This window comes from Nematostella vectensis, chromosome 1, assembly GCF_932526225.1.
Source record: "Nematostella vectensis chromosome 1, jaNemVect1.1, whole genome shotgun sequence".
NCBI classification, from domain to species: Eukaryota; Metazoa; Cnidaria; class Anthozoa; order Actiniaria; family Edwardsiidae; genus Nematostella; species Nematostella vectensis.
In genome coordinates this window covers 19,280,955-19,294,682 of record NC_064034.1, presented here as the reverse complement: position 1 = coordinate 19,294,682, position 13,728 = coordinate 19,280,955, and the positions used below count along the sequence as shown (strand labels likewise).

Sequence of the window (13,728 nt, the reverse complement as noted above, 5' to 3'; positions counted from 1 at the left end):
AAAGGATCGAAGTTGTCATCCGGAGAAGAAAGTGGCGTTGGATTGGACACACCTTTAGGAAACCGTCGTCTAACATCACATTAGAGTCCTTGGATTGGAACCCGCAAATGGAAAAGGAAAAGAGGTCGACCGAGGAAATCATGGAAAAGAACGGTTACAGAAGAACATCTTAGAATCGGGGCAACGTGGAAAATTCTCAAGAGAACTGCCAAGAACAGAGTTCGTTGGAGGAAGTTAGTGGAGGTCCTATGCGGAGTGAAGTGGAAAGGATTAATTAAGTAAATGATTTTTAAATATTATAAATATTTCTATTGAAAAATATTGTTTTGTACACCCCTGTACGCGCCTGGGCTGCACAGGAGACTAGACCGGCCTAATCTCAATGCGGTTAGCCATAAATTGGGCAAACAAAAATTAGCGTAACCGTCATAAAAATCCGAAAAATTAATCAGCATCGTAAAAACGCTAGGCCTTTCACAATTATGCTATTCTTTTGCATTTTTGTGTTTTTGTTTTCTTGAAAATCTGCCATTTTTTGTGACTATGATCCAGATTTCAGCGTTTAGAACTCAGAAGGATAAATAATCCTAAAGCTTCACAGTTTTTATTACTTAATTTAATGAATTTTCTTTCTGTCTCGATTGTTTGTGAGTTTTTGTTGTGCTCCTTGTTGCTCATCCAAATGGCAACGGCCACAAACTTGCAAGATAGACTAGATTAGCGTATCCAGAGGGAAAGCTAGTGCCACGCCCGGCCCCTCCTTCGGACAGAAATTGTAGAAAAAATGTATGAGAGCAAAATCCCAAACTTTTACCTCAGCCATATGCTTTATATATTGGTGCCCTCCCCCCCCCCCCCTTTTGTTTTGTTCCTCCTCCCCTACCTTCGGTAAATCCTGGGATCCGTCCGTGAGTTCCATCATCTATAGCAAGATATCACCGCAAGAGATGCTTCAAATATGACTGCTTAGTGGCTTTTGGCTGGAAAGTTTTATCACAAACAAATATTAAGTATCATCTGTTGTTGATACGAGCATGTAAAAAATGTTAGAGTTTAAACGTTTTGTTAAAAAAATAACAATGCATTCTTTTGAAATCATTTTCCATTAATGCCATTTTCTAAAGAAATCAGGCATTATTTTAGCATTTTTTTGGCATCATGCGTGAATGTCTAGTAGCATTAAATGCCAGTTTTACTAGCATAATCGAGAAAGGGAAGTTTGGGGTTTATTTGCTGCCCCAAAATCTTTACTCGTGCCTTTGTTCTTCCTGCCCAGACCGGGAGAGACTAAGTTCTACAATATGCCGCTGCTCGTTTCCGGGCACGCGGGCTCACCCTTCGTCTGCCACGTCGGCCATTAACAGATCACAAGCTTCACCGATAAATTTTGTTTCGGCCTGAAATCTAGCCAACATGCAGTACTTACGGCGTGATAAAAAAGACGAGGAAGAAGGTATATATTAACCACACTCGAAGCTATACCATCTTGTTCTTTTGCCATATATTATAAGTTCTAAATATAATTCTTTCACCCGGTGTTTTACAACAGGGCTGTCGAACCCGTTCCAAAACCTAGACAAGGGACAAGTTCTGCAGGAGGTTTGTGATGTGTTTAGTGACAGGAACTCATTATCAGTGTTAGAGGATAGATGACGAGTATTTACGTGTCGTTTTGTGTCTTCGCCAGGCCCGGGTGTTCAACGAAACGCCGATCAATGTCCGAAAATGCATCCATATCTTGACAAAAATACTTTATCTCATCAATCAGGTACGGTATATGTTTTGGGTGTAATTAGATTTTGTGAGGAATTGTTATAAAAGCATTGTCTGCTTGAGTGTTTGGGAGATGGCAGTAGTATCCGATACGATGGCAAAGGTCTGCGATGTATGTTGGTGGAGGGGGCGGGGGGGGGGGGGGGGGGGGGGTTGTTGTCTAAGTAGAGGTATTCTGTCTTTTTCCCCTTATATTCTTATTTGTTGTTCTGTTTTAAGGGAACACACATTGGCACTTCAGAAGGCACTGAGACATTCTTTGCTATGACAAAGCTTTTCCAGTCAAAGGATGTAAGTTTATAATGTTGCATTTATCACATAGCCTCTTTGTTCGAATTAGGACTTGAAATGATAAAAAAACATACTTATTTGATGAGCTATTATTTAGTGGAATATAAAGAAGGATGACTATGATTTGAGTCAACTATAGCTGCTTCATTCTAATCCCTCTTTATTCCTCATTCTCCTAGTTGATAATGAGGTATATGAGATTTTATTACCTTAATTATCCCAGTTGATACCGAGGCACATAAGAAAGTTCATGTTGAGGAATATAATATCTTAACACCCTGATTCTCCCAGTTGATGTTTTGGAATATAATATTTTAACACCCTAATTCTCCTAGTTGAGGTTGAGGAATATGATATTTTAACACCCTGATTCTCCCAGTAGATGTTGAGGAATATAATATTTTAACACCTTAATTCTCCTAGTTGATGCTGAGGCGTATGGTGTACCTGGCCATCAAGGAGCTGGCAAACATTGCAGAGGATGTCATCATTGTTACCAGCAGGTAATAATCACTGCCTAGCATTAGCTCAGGGTGGTAATAGAGATTGCAGTAAAAACTACAAAGACCCAAGCAGATAAGCATTTGATTATCAAATATAATCTTGAGATTGAGCTAACTTTGTTTTGATATCTTACTTTTTCAGCTTGACCAAGGATATGACTGGAAAAGTAAGTGCCATTTTGCTAACACCACATATGTAATACCAGCTACTCATACCAGTGCTGCTGTCTTTAATCTGTTCCTTTTTGTGTCACTTCATATGTACTGTACACCAAAAACTGGAAATCAACTCTGCCAAATTTTCGTCTTTTTTAAGACTGGGTCTGACAGATTGAGTCTGCCCTGAAGAAGTATTATTAAAGACGAAAATTTGGCAGGGTCGAATTCCAGTTTTTTGTGTATTCTATTCATTCTTCTGGTTCACAATCACGACTATTTGGTTTTTTTTTATTTTATTCATATGTACTGTGATACAACTTACTGATGCCTGTTGTTGCTATTCTTTTACAGGAGGACATGTTTCGTGCTAGTGCCATCCGTGCTCTTTGCAGGATAACTGATGTGAGTGTATTGATGTTTTGCTAAATTAACTGTTAATACTAACTTATCTTGTTCACACTTGGAATAGATGGCAAACAGAGAAACTCTTTTCTGGGGACTATGATCAAATACCATAAAGTTCAGGTGTTGGAATCACAAATTTACAAATAATTAGTATTACTTTTTAATCAGAATTGTAAAGTTACACATTTATCTGTAACTATTGTCTTATATCTATCATAACATCATAAGTTTTCATGTAGCTATAATTCAATTTTATGTACATCTTTTTCCCTAGAATACTATGCTGCAAGGGATTGAGCGCTACCTCAAACAGGCGGTTGTTGATAAAAACCCAAGTGTGTCAAGTGCTGCCCTCGTCTCGTCTCTGGTAAGAATGTTGACAAGCAATTCAGATGTATTATCAGTAAGATATGCCTATGTTAGTGTTTATCTTCCTCTCCTCTTGTCACTGTTAAGAATACTACAGTAAATACTGTAGCAAATCAGATGGGTTATCAGTATAAACGTATGCCTTACTGTTTATCTTCCTATCTTGTCTCCGGTGAGAATACTAACTAGCAAATCAGTGTTTATATTCTTGTAATAAATAATTGGTAGCATTGATGTGATGTGTTTTGCTATAAGCACTTGCTGAAGCCCAACTTTGATGTGGTGAAGAGATGGGTGAATGAAGCGCAGGAGGCTGTGTCCAGTGATAATACTATGGTCCAGGTGAGATATTACTGGCTTTCTAGAAGGCGAGGGGATGGATAACGTGTATGTGTGTGTGTGATGGGGGGGGGGGGGGGGGGGGTGAGGTAGAGGGAGAGATGTGAGGCCCAGGAGGCTACAGTATGTCCAGTGATAAAACTTCAGGTGAGATATTTCTTCCTAGAGGGGGAGTGAGGAGTTTAGGGGGTGAGATACAGCAAGGTGCATGGTGGGGAAGGAGGGGGGGGGGGAATAAGGCCAAGGCTGTAGCAAGAGGTACATCATTGTCAAGATGAGGGATCAGGATTAAAGTTAGGTTTGCTGTTCATGCCCGCATTATTTGCATGCTCCAGATTGTACGTCTGCAAGTTTTAGATACTTTTTTTTAATAGTTTTTTGTAAAGTTTAGATTTTAGCTTAAATATTGTGAAAATGTTTTGTTGAATGTGTGATGTTCACACTAGCAGAATTGAATTCCATGTTATTACCTCCTAGCACCACACCCTTGCAACAAGCAAAAACGATTTCCTGTTTACCCCCTTTTAGTACCACGCCCTAGGACTGCTGTACCACATCAAGCAGAGTGACCGGCTTGCCGTATCCAAGCTCATTGCCAAGCATTCCAAGCATTCTTTGCGCTCTCCGTATGCCGTCTGCATGCTGGTAAGACTACAGACTGAAGTGTCAGTAAAGTGTAATAGTGTTATTAACAGTGCTTAACATTGTTCCTTGTAGATCCGTATTGCTACCAAGTACCTTGACGAGGAGCCAGAAGTGTAAGTTCACTTCTTGTTACAATAAAGTTTAAGGTTATCATCTGTTGTAGTGAATTAAGTTTTATTATATGTTAGTCTAAGCTACTAATTTCATTGCAGTGCAGAAAGTCCGTTGTATGATTTCTTGGAAAACTGTCTCAGACATAAGAGTGAAGTAAGTATTTATCTATTTTAAGGATGGGCTGCATAATATGGACATACTCAAGCTCAAGGTTAAAGACCCTTTGTCAGTCGCACCTGTGTTATTGTTATTGCTAAAAATGAAATCTTTCGCTTTTTGGCCAAATTCAATAGAAAATATCACAGTAGCTTCTCCAAATTAGCCGATGGAGATAGATACTTTTATGCTTTGTACCTTGTTGGATGACTTAATGGTGGCTGGCAAGGGCTAATTAGGAACAACTTGAGAGTAAGAGTGAAATAAAGGAAATTATTGCATTAGTTTAAGACATCTTTAGTTATTACCTTTGTTGAATATTCGTGCCCAACAGATGGTTATTCATGAAGCTGCCAGAGCTATTGTGAGCCTGAGAAACCTCACCCTTATTGCATTAGTTAAGGCAATCTTGATTCATTCACAATACGAATATTTGTGCCCAACAGATGGTTATTTATGAAGCTGCCAGAGCTATCGTGAACCTGAAAAACCTCAAGTCTAAGGATCTCTGCCCTGCTATATCCGTTCTCCAACTCTTTCTCAGCTCCCCTAGACCTACCCTGCGCTTTGCTGCTGTTCGCACATTAAACAAGGTCGCCATGACGCAGCCCATGTCGGTGACCACCTGTAATCTGGATCTGGAAAATCTGATTACCGACGTCAACAGAAGCATTGCAACCCTTGCCATCACTACACTGCTCAAGGTAGGGAGATCTTTAGTCTGTGTGGAGCAATTCATAATTCATTTATCATGTGTGGTAAAATCAGGTATGCAAGGCATAGAATTTGTGCGGCCCACACAATAGTTTACTTTTTTTTGCTTTTGTTATAGATTAAAAGTTGAAAGGAATGTAGAGACTAAAAAGAAGAGTAAATATTTTTATAACTTACCATTACAAGACCCATTTGGAAGTGCACTTTTCATGTAGATCTCCATCGTAATTTACATGTTTGTGTGCATTAGACTGGAAATGAGAGCAGCGTGGAGCGATTGATGAAACAGATCTCATCATTCATGTCTGAGATCTCAGATGAGTTCAAGATTGTTGTTGTTGAAGCAATCAGGTCAGTAGTCAGTGCAGAATTATTATTTCCATGCTGTTTGTCCTTTAAGTTCTGAGATAGTTTCATAGAAAAACTATTAAACTGGCATGCTGTTCGTGGTATATCTGTTTTGATGACATGCTGTTATTCCTTTGGGTTCTGGGAGAGTTTCATTGAATATCTTTGATGCTAGCATGCTGTTATTCCTTTGGGTTCTGGGAGAGTTTCATGGAATATCTTTGATGCTAGCATGCTGTTATTCCTTTGGGTTCTGGGAGAGTTTCATGGAATATCTTTGATGCTAGCATGCTGTTATTCCTATGGGTTCTGGGAGAGTTTCATGGAATATCTTTGATGCTAGCATGCTGTTATTCCTTTGGGTTCTGGGAGAGTTTCATGGAATATCTTTGATGCTAGCATGCTGTTATTCCTTTGGGTTCTGGGAGAGTTTCATGGAATATCTTTGATGCTAGCATGCTGTTATTCCTATGGGTTCTGGGAGAGTTTCATGGAATATCTTTGATGCTAGCATGCTGTTATTTCTTTGGGTTCTGGGAGAGTTTCATGGAATATCTTTGATGCTAGCATGCTGTTATTCCTTTGGGTTTTGGGAGAGTTTCATGGAATATCTTTGATGCTAGCATGCTGTTATTCCTTTGGGTTCTGGGAGAGTTTCATGGAATATCTTTGATGCTAGCATGCTGTTATTCCTTTGGGTTCTGGGAGAGTTTCATGGGATATCTTTGATGCTAGCATGCTATTATTCCTTTGGGTTCTGGGAGAGTTTTATGGAATATGTTTGATGCTAGCATGCTGTTATTTCTTTGGGTTCTGGGAGAGTTTCATGGAATATCTTTGATGCTAGCATGCTGTTATTCCTTTGGGTTCTGGGAGAGTTTCATGGAATATCTTTGATGCTAGCATGCTGTTATTTCTTTGGGTTCTGGGAGAGTTTGATGCAATATCCTTAAAGCTAGCATGCTGTTATTTCTTTGGGTTCTGGGAGAGTTTCATGGAATATCTTTGATGCTAGCATGCTGTTATTCCTTTGGGTTCTGGGAGAGTTTCATGGAATATCTTTGATGCTAGCATGCTGTTATTCCTTTGGGTTCTGGGAGAGTTTCATGGAATATCTTTGATGCTAGCATGCTGTTATTCCTTTGGGCTCTAGGAGAGTTTCATGGAATATCTTTGATGCTAGCATGCTGTTATTCTTTTGGGTTCACGAAATATCTGTCTTGCTGTTATTCCTTTGGGTTCATGGAATATCTGTCCTGCTGTTTGTAGGTCTCTGTGCCTCAAGTTTCCAAGGAAACACCTTGTAATGATGAACTTCCTCTCATCCATGCTCCGAGATGAGGTATTGTGTATTTACTATAATAATGTTTTAATTATGTGTTCACTGGCATTAAAAGAGGGGTTGGATGAACTATGAAAAGGGTGGATAATAAAGATTGTACCAGGAATTTGTTAAAAGGGCTGCTGATAACCACTTAATTCCCTCCCCCTTAATCCACCCCGGACAAGGTATACCCCATCCTAGGTTTTGATTATGGTAAATTGGGTTCTGTACAGATGCTATAAGTAAGTAACAATGCTTATTACAAATGATATTGTGTAATCAAATATGCTATATCTGATGAAGTGCAATTATTAATCTAATTTTAATAAATTTGAATAATATAGAATGGCTGACAAGTAAAGCTTACAGTAGTTTGAGAGCGTAGTCAATACTGAACCTATTATCCGGATAGAAAGCACATAGTGTGGCATTTAGGTGATACGCAATCCCTAGGTTACCATGTCAGATGGTAAACTATGGATTGCGCTTCTCCTAACTTGCCTAACTGCAATGCTACAGCATGTACAAGCAGAAATTAGTGCCTGCAACAGAACAACAAGGAACACACAAAAATAGAAAAGTTTATTTACATTGATATTGGTTCAGATATATGAGGTGCTCTTGATGAAGGAGGGTAAGGAGGGCAGGAAAAGGTTCTGCGACACCGAAAGCATGTACAAGCAGAAATTAGTAGCTGCAACAGAACAACAAGGAACACACAAAAATAGAAAAGTTTATTTACATTGATATTGGTTCAGATATATGAGCCATATATTTCAGTAGTAACCAATTTTAAATATATGATCCTAGCCACATATCACATATCAGCATTTTGTTATATGCATAGTAGCACCACACATATTGAGTAAGAAACATGGTAACCCAGGTGGAGTCAGTCAGTAATTCACTGGCCAAGGACACCTCTCTTTAGATACCTGAATGCATCCTATTCATATTTCTCTATCGTTAGGGTGGCTTTGAGTACAAAAAGGCTATTGTGGACACAATCATTACCATCATAGAAGAGAATGGTGAAGCAAAAGAGACAGGTAGAGAACTGATAATCATTTCTTTATTGTTAACATTATGCCAGCCTATTCTTACTACTATTCCTGGTTGATACTAATTGATTATGAGATGACAAATTGAAAGTGAGTAAAACAAATGATATTTTCATCATTGTGGGTTGGATGTATGATATGGCTTTCAGACTTGTCATCTTTTTTAATTGTTTGGTTGATTGATTGGGTGATTGATTGATTGATTGATTGATTGATTGAGTGTGTGTTACGGCTTGCAGGCTTGTCCCATCTTTGTGAGTTCATTGAGGACTGTGAGCACACTGTACTGGCGACACGCATTCTTCATCTCCTTGGCAGGGAGGGGCCACGATCGCAGCAGCCTGGCCGTTACATCCGCTATATCTACAACAGGGTGATCCTTGAGAATGCTGCTGTCAGAGCTGGTAAGGATTGATTATCTTTGAGTCTATATGCTGGCCCTGCCTGTGCTACCAGGATTAATTAATCACACCTTTTTTACGTCCTCGTATTGATACCATGTGTGCTTATTTTTTAGCTGCTGTGACCTCACTTGCCAAGTTTGGGGCTCATTGCGAGAGTCTTCTCCCAAGCATTGAGGTCCTTCTCTCAAGGTGAGTCGATGAATCATGTACAGAGTAAATTCCACATAGTGTAACAAAACACATAGAATCTGAAAAGGTGGTTTGGTGGATGTTTTTGAACCGCCATAATGATTTTTTATTTCTTTTCTCTCCCTTAGATGTCTTCTTGACACGGATGATGAGGTCAGAGACAGGGCAACCTTCTACCTGAATGTCCTCAGCCAGAAAGACAAGTCTCTCTCATCTGCTTACATCCTCAATGGTAATGTTTCATGGCAACACAACTGGTCTGTGAGAAATTGGGTGGGATCTAAAAGGTTGAGCCTTTGTCTATTTTTTATCCAGGGCTTCAAGTTTCTATTATTGGCCTTGAGAGAGCACTCCATGCATATGTCAAAGACACCAATCATTCTGCCCCCTTCGACCTCAAGACAGTACCCCTGGCCACCACGCCCATGCAGGAACAAGTCATCAAGGCTGGAAAAACAGGTAGAATGAGACATAGGCATAATTGTATGTACCCGGCATGGACCATAATTTAGCTATACGCCTGGTTGCAAAGTAATGGTCTTTACTTTTTGAAGAATTACTATATATGATGTCTATGCCTGTTTACCTCCCCTGAGTGAATCCTAGACTTTAGACTGTATACCTTTATCTGGTGTGTGTGTTGTAGTGCGAAAACAGTTACCACTATTGCTGCATCCTTATCACTGTTTTTGTTTATGCAGCCATTGAGACTCCTGCACCATCCACCAAGGCCGCCGCCCCAATTGCCGCTGTCAGACAAGATGTGTATGCAGGTAATAACAAAATTTGAAAAGTTGTGCCTTCATCAGTTGTATTCCAGCACTCCAAGTGTCTATCATTGGACTTGAGAGAGCAGTTGTGACTATGTTTTATAACCCCCACACCCAAGCTCAAGTTTCATTTTGAATCATTTCTCCTGCTGTTTAACCCTTTTTGCCATTTAACTCAAAAAAGTAATTTACTTATCACTCAATCCATGTATTTAATGTTGAATAGAATCACTCAATCCATTTATTTAATGTTGATCAGAGACAGTTAGCTTGACTAATCTGGGACTCTGTCAGCCTACATTTTGTAATCTTAGCAAAATAACAAGTAGGAGCAAACACCCATTTTCTCCTGCTGATTTGGAGAAACTACTTCAGTACTTTTAATTGAATTTAGTAAATGAATATTGAGACTTTGTATTGAGGTGGTTATTTCGAACTTTCTATACATAATTTGTCCTCCAATATTAAGTGAAAACAGTGGCTCGACTAGGCCTCTTTCATTTGTGCCTTTTTTTTACAGGTCAGCTTGCTGCTATCCCAGCGTTTGCCAAGCTTGGTCCCCTGTTTAGATCCTCACCCAAGCCGGCCGAGCTGACTGAATCAGAGACTGAGTATGTGGTGAACTGCGTGAAGCATGTGTTCAATGACCACATCGTGTTCCAGGTATTGCTATCTGTGCTAATATTAAATAGGACAACTTGTAGAGGATAAAATGGAAATAAAATGTGAAATTCAAATACAGAATTCAACAGAAGGACTTATACTGTATGACACTTCTCTTTTGTTTGTCTGACTGCAATAGCATGGCATCTGTACTAAATAATAGACCTCATGTAGAAATGAAATATGAAATTCAAAAGCAGTAATGTACAGAAAGAGAGAGAGAGTTTTATACAAGCAATATCATTGTAAAGTATAATGTTTTTTTCTCTCAGTTTGACTGCACCAACACCCTGAATGACCAAGTACTGGAAAATGTCAAGGTAGAGATGGATCCGTCAGATGGAGAATTTGAGGTGGTATGCCAGATTGAGTGTCCCTCCCTACCCTACAACCAGCCTGGTACCACCTACACCCTGATCAAACTGCCTGAGGATCACTCGTCAGGTAAGGGGATTATCCTTTTTTTTACAAGATTTTAATAAGAAGTTTACATTAATGTCAAAACTGATACGTATGAAGCGCCTAGCCACATGCAAAGTGCTGAGAACATGGTTGATACGTACTGTGTGAGTGCTATACAAATAGTTTTATGTATTCAAATGACGACAAGACATGAGTAGAAAACCCTTATTCAACTTTGCCATCTCAAATTTTTACCTCTTGTACTTTAAACTGTGTTATGTACATTGTTATTCACCCTTCCCTTTTTTTCTAATCATAACTAGTGTTACGTATCACAGCACCCAGTGATAGTTACCTCAAATCAGAAACCTGTTCAAAACCAGCTTGTTAAACTGTGGCTGCTATTCTTAGTGACAAACTTACAGCTTCAGTGGCTTGACATATAACTTATTATTTATCATAGTTACATGTACATTCTCCAACACACTGAAGTTCCTTGTGAAAGACTGTGACCCAAGTACCGGCGAAGCTGATGAAGATGGCTATGAGGATGAGTATGTGGTAGGTATCATCACCAGGCCCTTCTATTCTGCCAAACCTTTCTCCATTATTAAATTCTAATCATCTAATAAAGTAGTTATAATATTTTATTTGGAAGCTCTCTTACAATAGATGCATTTCAGAAAGGTCTTAAGGTTAAGATAAAAAATAGTAAAAAATGTGATGGTAATGATATAATTCAGATAAGTTAAAGTTGATAGAAGAGTTGATAAAAAAAATTGATGATTTTTTTTACATTGACTAGTACAATGTTCCAGCTTTTTTAAAAATCTAAAAAAATTTAAAAATTAAATTTAAAATTTAAAAATCGTGGTAGTGAAACGGTCTTCACGTGACTGTCTTTAATCAGTATTATCCTGTGTTTATTAATACAGTATTATCCTGTGTTTGTTAATACAGCTCGAGGATGTGGATGTGGTAGTTGCAGATCACGTGCAACAAGTTCATCGCCCCAACTTCCTGGCTTCCTGGGAGGAGATTGGTGATGAGTGTGAACTAGAAGACACCTATGCACTCACTTCCATGTCCAGTCTTGAGGGTATGTACCACTGCCAGGAAACTTGCTATTATAACTCATATATCCTCAACTATTTATTTTGCTTAGTTTACTTGAATGTCTTTTTGTGCCAATATTTATACCTGTCCACTCTGGCCATCAACCACCCGACCTCACATCACTCCTATCTGCCTTTCCCTTAACATCACAACCCCTCCCCTGCATATTACACCACTCCTGTCCACCTTTTTTGTGTCTCGTGCCTCTTCTAACTCTCATCCATTTGTGTAATTCATCGCTTATTTCCCCCCTGTTGACCACACCCATGCCCCATTTCCCTTCAACCTAAAACCCCTTTGTGTAGAGACCACACTCGCCTGGTATGCCCTTCTAACTCTCATCCCCTTGTGTATTACAGAGGCCGTCAAACAGATCATCGAGTACCTGGGCATGCAGCCATGCGAGAGATCTGATCGAGTCCCCGAGGGAAAAAGTTCGCACGCCCTCCTACTCGCTGGCGTCTACCGCGGCGGTCATGACGTGCTGGTGAAGACGCGACTCGCCTTCGACCAGGGTGTCACCATGAATATCACGGTCCGCAGTCGGGATTCCACTGTCAGCGAGGTGATCCTTAGCGCAGTGGGCTAGGGTGACATCAAGAGTACCACCATTTATCCGTGATCAAATCCATTTGTTGTTGTTACAGCAATAGGTTCATAATTACATTATGCAGGAAACCGTCAGTCATTTCAAGTGGAATTAGATATCAATATTCCCTGGCTTGAAGTTGAAAATAAGATTACTATCATTTTAAATTGTGTATCAGATTCAAATCCTCAATAAAAAGAAGAAAAAGCTTGTAGTATTTCTATATTTATCCCTTGATTTGTTTGAAATGCACTTATGAGTGGTTGAACTTCAGGCGGGGAAATCAACGAATCGAAATGAGAAGGTCGCTTGACTTTACAGAGGCAGAAAGCCTCGACTTAAAAAAGGTTAACCACGCTGCCATTTTACGTCCCCAAAAATAGCATCAAAACTCAAGCATCCATTTCCTTCGGCTAATCGTAACGAGAACTTGTGATACTTTTAATCAAACGCCGATAAAAATGTACTAAACTTGAATCGTGGATGCCTTTTTATTTTTAATATTAGTCTTTTTTGTAAATAAGTCGTATTTTCATTTGCAGACAAAAACAACAAAGTCTTTGATATGCAAGACCTCTTGTATAAGAGCTTTTTATTGGTACCACACGCTTCGTGATTGATTGCTCGTGCTCGGACGATTTGGAAATATAAAAAAAAAACAAGAGTAAAGATATTTTTAGGGAGGGAAAAATAATGTAAGCTGTTCTCTATGTTGTCTTTACACCTTTTTGATATAAACCAAAGTGATAAGATTCTACGATTTTACGCTATCTACGATTAGACAGTTCTATCAATACCCTTGTTAATACGTTATCATAAATAAGCTCAAAAGTTTCTGCTTTTAGAGAAGTTGTACACAGAGTGGCTTCTAACTTGAACGAGGTTTTGATTTGTAAGGTGTCCACGAATAGGGCCGTTTTTTTATTTATTTTTTTTACCTTAGTTGTTTGCTGTTGTAAGAACGATTCAAACGGATAAATTAACGAGTCAATGGATCTTTTTTATTATGCAAGTAAATCCTGGCCTCTTCCAAAGCTTACGTCCCCGAGTTTGGTTCAAATTTACTGGTTTTGCCTCAACACAAACGGCTCACACACACATATATCTGAGTGTAACGCCCACTCAGCCCTCGACAGCAACGCTAGAATCCCTTTTGTTACGATACACCTGTCCGTTGAGCTACTTCCTGGGAGTATAGTGTTTACCTGACACACTGCGGGAACTGACGAGCCTATATTGACAGATGACGTCATGGCAGTCTGGGAATCCCCTTACGACGGCGTACAATCTTATGATTTCATTGGACCCAGAGGTTCGATACAAATTTGAGCTGTGAACTCGAAGCGGCGGGAGCCTGTGATATTTTCGCTGTTCGTTGACCTTTTGGGTAGATT

At 39.4% G+C, this 13,728-nt stretch overlaps 1 protein-coding gene across 1 annotated transcript; it reads left to right on the top strand.

Moving 5' to 3' along the window:
* Positions 1–1,307: 1,307 nt before the first annotated feature.
* Positions 1,308–12,544, top strand: LOC5512285 (coatomer subunit gamma-2). Its single transcript, XM_001632581.3, has 26 exons — positions 1,308–1,453; positions 1,550–1,599; positions 1,688–1,768; positions 1,993–2,064; positions 2,488–2,567; positions 2,710–2,734; positions 3,078–3,128; positions 3,406–3,498; positions 3,756–3,842; positions 4,368–4,484; positions 4,557–4,597; positions 4,697–4,751; positions 5,201–5,458; positions 5,719–5,819; positions 7,086–7,158; positions 8,111–8,189; positions 8,441–8,605; positions 8,719–8,794; positions 8,923–9,026; positions 9,110–9,253; positions 9,496–9,567; positions 10,085–10,227; positions 10,500–10,671; positions 11,093–11,190; positions 11,590–11,728; positions 12,105–12,544. The coding sequence occupies exons 1-26, from the start codon at positions 1,414–1,416 to the stop codon at positions 12,332–12,334; spliced, it is 2,646 nt and encodes an 881-aa protein (XP_001632631.1). The 5' UTR covers positions 1,308–1,413; the 3' UTR covers positions 12,335–12,544.
* Positions 12,545–13,728: the final 1,184 nt, after the last annotated feature.

What these genes read in the sequence shown, in the direction of transcription:
- LOC5512285 (XM_001632581.3), top strand. Translation starts at nt 1,414, where the DNA reads ATGCAGTACTTACGGCGTGATAAAAAAGACGAGGAAGAAG. An exon ending in CATCCATGCTCCGAGATGAG is followed by an intron (nt 7,159 to 8,110) that starts GTATTGTGTATT and finishes CTCTATCGTTAG; the next exon opens with GGTGGCTTTGAGTACAAAAA. An exon ending in CATCAAGGCTGGAAAAACAG is followed by an intron (nt 9,254 to 9,495) that starts GTAGAATGAGAC and finishes TTGTTTATGCAG; the next exon opens with CCATTGAGACTCCTGCACCA.